Genomic DNA, 7578 nt, shown 5'->3' on the forward strand with positions numbered 1-7578 from the left:
GATATGTCTATTGTGGCAGAGAGAAAGAAAGGTCACTATTATCCCATTCTCTGATGTGTCCAGTTTCCCTTTTATAGCTGTCTACTTGGCAGATGCACAAAGCAAGTGTGATGAAGCAGCAGAACAGACATACTGTAAACTAAGAGCACCAGACACAAGTAAAAAAAAAAAAAAAAAAAAAAAATCTACTGAAGGCCACATTAGCTTTCTTGTGCAACCTATTCTCTAGCATATTTACACTTTAAGAAGTACAGAAAACTATTACACACAAACTCAGATCAGCAGAAAATAAAACAATATGGTAGGAAGATATCCAGCTAATTATTTTTGACAGTTGAGGAACATGACTAAACAAAAAATTCTCTTCTTAAAAAAAAGAAGAGAGTAAGAAGCTACATTCTCAAAGCCAAACCACACTGAAGTTATACGGCTCATGTAGCTGAAGGGCACTGAGGGGGATCACAAAGGCTGTTTAGCCTTATAAGGCAAATCGCCCCAGGTATCCTCTGCAGTCAACAGAGAGGGACTGGGACACCAGAGGGTGACCGAGAACAAGAACCTTGCGTAGCTGCTGTGAATTAACCTATTACACTGCTCTGATTAACTGTTACAATTGATTTTAGCTTAATTGCTCGTAGTTATATTAAATTTGTACCTTAAGTGAAGCTAGTGGATGTTCTGGACCAAGTAAACTCCAATGAAAGGAAGCCAAATCTTCATCAGGTAGAATATGATTACCTAGAACATAATGCAGAACTATTTATGTACACCATAAAACGTTACATGCTGCTTCTACATGCAGTAAAACAAATTTGCAATCAGCCCTCAATTCCCGATCGGTAGGATTAACAAAGAGAGATTAAACTTGCAGATATCTTTTTGTTACTCCAGAAAAACCTAATTTGCATGCTGCCACTGCAGCAAGATACACTTCCCTCTGTTCCGAGGAGCACTCTTCCATGAAACCAGCTCACTTACAAAGAAACAGAGCCAGTCACAGCACATGGCGTCAACCTCAACCCGGCAGGTCCTATTAGGGGATCCTCAACAGGATTTAGTAATGCAGGTGCAACAGTGTTAAGAACACACTCTGCTGCCCTGCGACACAAGCTGGTAAGCCCTTCCTGCATCCCAGCACATGCCGTTATCGATCCACATCGGAGCTGCCTCTGGAATCTGCACTCTGCTCCATCATGCAGCGCGGGTCAAGCAGCAAGCCACCAGGCAGATTTATCTAACCCTCAGGAACGCGGGCAGCTCCAATGACACTTAGCAGGTTCCTGAAGTTTCTTTTGCTGACCTTACCAGGTCAGACAGGAGCCTGGGCTGGCAGCATCAAAGTAATTGGGAAATTATGTGGTTGTTTCAATGAATAGAGATAGTGGCTATATTTACCAAGCTGTTCATACCAAATGGAAGATCACTTAAATTATTTGGGTTGGGTTTTTTTTTCCCCAAAGCACATCACACTCAGAAAACAACCTAAAAAATTCTTACTAGGAAATCTTTCAAACATTTGAATTAATCAAAGACTAATTAATCAACCACTGACAGAGTTCAGTGTCTGTGGATCCAAACTTTACAAAGAGCTAAACAGAATGTATTACTACACTTCTGGTAGAAAACTGAAGGATATTTTCAATATCTGGTTCTATAGAGCAGCAGCTTAGCAGTGAATGCATAGTTCTCATTGCTGTTAATATATTTGAAGCTTTTCTTTCCTTTTTTTTTTTAAATTCTTTCCTTTTTTTTTTGAAATTTCATAGTTTGGACATCTTGAACTCCCACCTACTCATAAAGAATATGACAACGTTCTTTGAATATGACAACAATTGTTTACTTTCTTAATATTTTGCTTGTAAAATGATTTAGTTTGCTTTTAATGCTCTTTAACATGTGAAAACCAAGAAAGCTGTCCATTGCCTGGCGACTAGCAGATGCCCTCTTAGAGAGGGAAGTCTCCGTGTCCAATCAATACTTCACCTACCGCTGAGATCTCCAGCAAGGAGACATTATAATCTTTATTCATTAGGAGCTAAACTTTAAACTCACATCAGAAAGATTCAACAAGTTTGTATATAACAGCCACATTCTGACTAATCTAATCAAGGTAGGATTAGACAGCCTTTATAACGCAGGTCTTAAAACAAATCAATTACAGCCAGGCCACCAGACAGTTTTGTGATAACTAACAATAACTCCTGCAGATGCTAAGATTACCTTTTAAAATAGTCAGAGCTTCTCTCCCTTCCACCAAAACCTCAATCTTGTTTGGTCTCCATCTGTCATTTCAGTTAATGTCATCCCCTTGAACACACACATAAGACAGTCTGACCATTTGATCAATTCTCACCGCATACTGAATTGTAGGATTTAGGATGTTGAAGTGCAGCAGTGTCTTCTGTGGTTCAAATAAGAAGTGATGCCTGTACTTACCTTACGCAGTTCTAAAATTTTACTGAGAAACAGAAGGAGACTACATAACTAAACACATGTTACAAAGTACTGTCACAGTGGGAAAGAGATCAACGTTACATAAGCAACCTCTATTTCTTGACCTGGCTGAACAACCTCAACATATATTGATTTTTCCCATTTTAATGGCTTATTATAGTGTACGCCTTAGGTTTTTTTCAAGCAATTAGATACTAATTGAAGCCACTGCCCTTTCTAAAGAGTTCACCGAATTACAGCCCTATACCTCACACTGTGTTTGTTTTTCTACTGCTGGAGCCTGGGATTTTTTTTTTTTTTTTTTTTAAAGTCATTCTGAAGTATTTGAGTCAAAATTTACAAAGAACCCAAATCAACTCCCTGTTTACACCAACAGCAATTAGGACAGAACTTTTTAAGAGCACACTCTCGGAGGATACAGTATCTTGGCCACATTTTAACTACCCATGACAAGGATACTCCTTATATCAAAAAGCTGGAACTACAAAACCCTTCTGCAGGAAAAGGTGTAAGAAGGAAAAAGCTATAAAACAAACCAACCAGCCACAGTGTATACATAACCTTCTCAGGAAGTAATCTTTAAAAATTTGCCTAGTTGGTACAGTCAGAAAAATATTTTGCTGGAATACTTCAACAGAGACTTTATCCCCGAACATTACTCAATCCTAAATAATTTGCCATTAAGAACGTTTTTTTAATTGACCAGTTAGGTGGTGTTCCTCAGGCTCCGCCAACTGCTGAATGTTTGGCTGAATCATTCAAGATTTTCTTCTTTTCAGCATCCCCAAATTGACCCTTGAAGTTAATGACAAGAAAGTACCTGAAAACAAGGAAGTTTGAGTTTTCTGCATACAGGGAAACAGATTTGCAGACCTAAAGCTGAATGCTGATACAGCTATTGTGATAGTTTTGGTCTTCTGTAATTGTAAACATTAAACCGGCAGCTTAACTGCAATTATTTCAGCACACATTAATTTATTCCTAAACAAAGTACTAGCATGGGGAGTTACGCTGATGTACCCAGAACAGAAGAGCAATGTAACAGGTTCATATGCCTTCCCATGTAATCAAGCACTCACTTATTCTTTCTCGTCGTGATTTTCTTCATCCTACTTATCAGGTTCAAGAGACCCAAAGAGGCCATAGGAGCAAGGGCAGAATAACCTGTGAAGCCAGACCAGCCCTCAGATATTAAATAAAAATATAAAAATTTAGATCTGAATGAGCTACGCTGCTTTAAACATATGCCACACTACACACAATTATGTGCCTATACGCATTTAGTATTTTATTAAAAAACCTGAAGTTACTATATTCCTAAGGCTGCAAAAGTTAAAAAGTGTTGCCAGTACTTTTAAGTCAAACGGTATCTGTTTGTTGTAAGCTTATAGAATCATTGTTTATATCACCAAATACCTAGGTTTTGTAATATTCGCTAATTAAAAAAAAACCCCAAACCTACCCTCATCTCAGGAAGACCTCTAAAGTATCTTTTGTTCTAACCCTGACTTCCATAAACTTTACTCTATTCTGCTTACTCTTACTAACTACACACACAGAAGAAATGCAAAAGAATACACAAAACTAAACTTGTAACTGAACTGGGTTTTTTTACCTTGGTACCAATTTGGGGGGAAAAAAAAAAGCTACAAAATATCTCTCCAGTAATCATGTGAAATGACCGCAAGTTTTTCCTCCTAAGAGCAAGCTGAAAAATATTTTGTCGCGTAAGATATCAAGAGAGAAAAATATTCAAGAGTTTCTTGCATAAAATTGCAAAACCTTCAGAAAACTTACCAGAATATTCTTCACCTACCATTTAATATAACCAAGCAATGCCTCAACTGGCCATGCAGCTGTAATTCTGCCACAAGTTAAAACGATGTCATTCACATGTACTTCACGTTAATTCCATAAAGCATATCTGCAACTGCGAAACTGCTTTTCAAGCAGTAATTCTTACTCACTGAATTGGCATGCAACAACTTATTTATAGACTCCAAAACAAAGCCTAGCAATAGTAGTCTGTCATGCAATTTATACAGTTTTTGTTCTAAATTGCAGCTCAGCCAATCGTCTGCCGTTCCTCCACACAGCCATGCAGGCAGGTAACCATTCAGGATATGAAAAAACATACACTAACAAAAAGCAACTTCAACTTTCTACTGTAAGATGCATTGGTTCTTTCCTTCTTAACATGGAAGGTACCTGCCTGGACTAGAAACAGTTTAATATTAGAGACTACTAAAACATTAGTATGCTAAAGCAATAATACGTAGCCTCTCTCATTCACAGCTTTCAAATGAGAAATTGTATTCTTCCATCACGTACCCATACTAAAGCACAAAGTCAGTGAGAAAATAAAAAGAAAATCCAGTTTTCTTAATTTGTTTGCTCAGTATGAGATCAAGAACATGGCTGCTCCATGCTTATTTACCCAAAAAGAAGTTAGAATGCTGTTCTAAAGAGGTCTTACTCATTGGAGTCAACTTTATTTGCAATTAATTCACTCTTCCATCTGAGAGAGTATGACGACTATTCTCTACCACTGCTGTGGAAATAGAGTGTGTTAGAATTGTCCCATTTAAGCAGAGATGTGAAACTGAAGTACTTCCTACCTATGCTCCTTAAAGATACTACCCCATTTAGCACTACAAGCAAGAGTGCTAAGAAACTATCCAAACAAAACTAATGTAACGGTAAGATGCTGGTCGCCGGCGCTTTCAGAAATGTGGAGTTTCACTCAATTATATAGTAAAATGTATTTCTGGTGCAGCTGACGTCCTGTCATATTTGTCCAATACTCATTTCTGAGGGAAAAAAAGCCCCTGCAATTAAAACATCTTCACTCCATATACGTTATTTTTAGGTAGAATACAAAACGGGACAGAAGCATGCTTTCCCAGTCTGGAAAGCGTATTATTAAAAGTAGACCTCATATACTATGTAAGACCAAAACTAGTAGAACCACAATTGTCCCGATTCCTCCCCACCCACTGAGAACATTTTGGCCAGGCAGAGCTTTGCAGAATTCTTACTTTCTACTCTTGTTTCTAGACTGCCACAATTTGCATCGCTCACAGGTCTCTGCAAATTCAGCATGTCTGGCTTCATAAAAATGCATCCGGCCCACCTCAAGTATAGTAGGAATGTCTGCAACAAAGGGATGTCTTTCCCGAGGTGCTTTGTCAAATTATACACACGTATTTTAAAACAGTTAATAGAAACTGAAATCATAAGTCTGACTAGCAGCATCGAGTCCTTTTATTACTTCACTTACCTAAAAGAGCAGCAAAAATAGGAAAGCGATTTGGATTCAGGTCCAGTTGCTTGGCAACTTCATGCATTAGGTATTGGCTTGTTGTGAGACTTTTCCCATTACGGCTCAGTTTTAGGGCATGGGCACTGAAATAGTAAGGGATGTTGCACAATGCATAATCGGAGTCATACGCGACCAAACCATGGAAACCTTTTTCTCTGCAGAAAGCAATTACTTCTTGATGATGATCCTCAATGCTCTGTGCAACCTATAGTGGAAGACAGAGTAATTAGCTACAGTGTTAAATTGCAGTCCTGATTTAGCACACGTATTACGATATATTGGGTCTTTCTGGAACTATATATGTGCATTTGAAACACTTGCAGTATATTTAAAGTCATTAAAAAAATCCAATGACACAGCACATACGGACAGGATGTAAGGAGCGCGCAGAAACACAATACGAAGTTCTGGAAGCCTACACACTGAAGTGGCATTATGTGTTACTGAACTCATCTGAAGTAACTGTTTATTAACAGAAACGCTCAAACTCTAAACATATTACTATACCAATGTCTGTATTAACTCATGGGAAAAACCTTAAGGCTGTGGATACTTAAGCAGTTCAGCAAGCCAAGATGCCCCCTTAAAAAGCAATCACATGATCCCTTTCAAAGTTTTGCAGCCCTGTTTGAAGAGAAACAAACATGACCCTAGATGAACAGAGGTAACTTTCTTGACTTTTCAAATGTCTACCTTGCCGTTCTAAGCCAAATTTTTTCCTCTTTCCACTTTCAGCCTATTCATTCAGGCACAGCTGTCTCTGATGGTGCAAACTGCTTCAAGTTTATAGCCCAAACTTCACCTCAACTCACGTTGCCTAGCAAAGCACATATTTTAGGCTATGGCAATCAGATGACTAGAACAGACATGTTGTGCAGGGGAGACATGGGCCAATTTCTAACGTTGGAAATATAAAAGCAACCCTTTCTTATCAAAAAGATTATACTAAAACAAAAAACCCCACGATGACAGGTTAGTACCTACAGTCCTGCATCTCTACACACTGTCAGGAACTGTTACAACTACAGTTTGCATACAAGCACGCAAAAATAAAGCGAGCCGAGTGCTTTTGATGCCTAACGCTTTTACCATCTACTAAACATTCAGTGATTCAGAAAACCCCACAGAAGTTGGGTGTTGGTATAACCTACCCTCACCAAGCATTCAATTTTAATAACAATGTAGATAGCAAGCTATCCCAAAATAGACTAGTACAAAACTATTAGCTTCAGACTCCACAGTACGCATGAATAACTACAGCGTTAGTGCCAGTGATGCTATTTATTTCCTCTGCAGCCGAAGCCCTGCCCAACGTGAGCGAGGGTCCTACACCCCTACAGCCCGCTCCAATGGTCCCGCAGTCATCTGCCTCTCAGCAAAGAGTTTTTGTCCAACAGCAAGTTTACAGTGACCCTTCCTTTTCTACTCACGCCTTACACTTTCTGAACCCGACACTGAATTACGGTCTTCCGGTGAGGTATGTAAAATTTTGCTTTTCCCACGTAGCTTCACGAGATGTTCCCTTTCAAGTAAAATCCTCAGCAGCTGAACAGCCAGCACCTCACTCTCCGAGATATTCCTACGATCAATAACCAGCTCACCAAGCTCTCTCTGCTCCTAGTGCTACCGCCTTATAGTCTTAAGAAAATGTTACTTCTTCACAAGTGTGCTTGATGGACTGTATCAGAGTGTTTTTGAAATTTACTTTTGTTTGTGAGAAAAACAAGTGTATTTATTTTTCTAATAATTATACTGTCACCTAGCATAATGTGTGCCTGCTGCACACAGAATTGGAAGAGACT

The 7578-nt window shown here is 38.8% G+C and overlaps 1 protein-coding gene across 1 annotated transcript in view; it reads right to left on the reverse strand.

Annotated features, from left to right (window-relative positions):
• The window catches only part of FAM120A (family with sequence similarity 120A), a 49221-nt gene extending 43244 nt beyond the window's left edge, over positions 1-5977 (reverse strand). The window contains 2 exon segments of the mRNA XM_009332572.1: positions 656-738; positions 5735-5977. Of these exon segments, the coding sequence (XP_009330847.1) occupies positions 656-738; positions 5735-5801 (150 nt within the window). The 5' untranslated portion in view covers positions 5802-5977.
• Between the last annotated feature and the right edge of the window lie 1601 nt (positions 5978-7578).

The sequence above is a fragment of the Pygoscelis adeliae genome, unplaced genomic scaffold (assembly GCF_000699105.1).
Source record: "Pygoscelis adeliae isolate BGI_AS28 unplaced genomic scaffold, ASM69910v1 Scaffold349, whole genome shotgun sequence".
NCBI classification, from domain to species: domain Eukaryota; kingdom Metazoa; phylum Chordata; class Aves; order Sphenisciformes; family Spheniscidae; genus Pygoscelis; species Pygoscelis adeliae.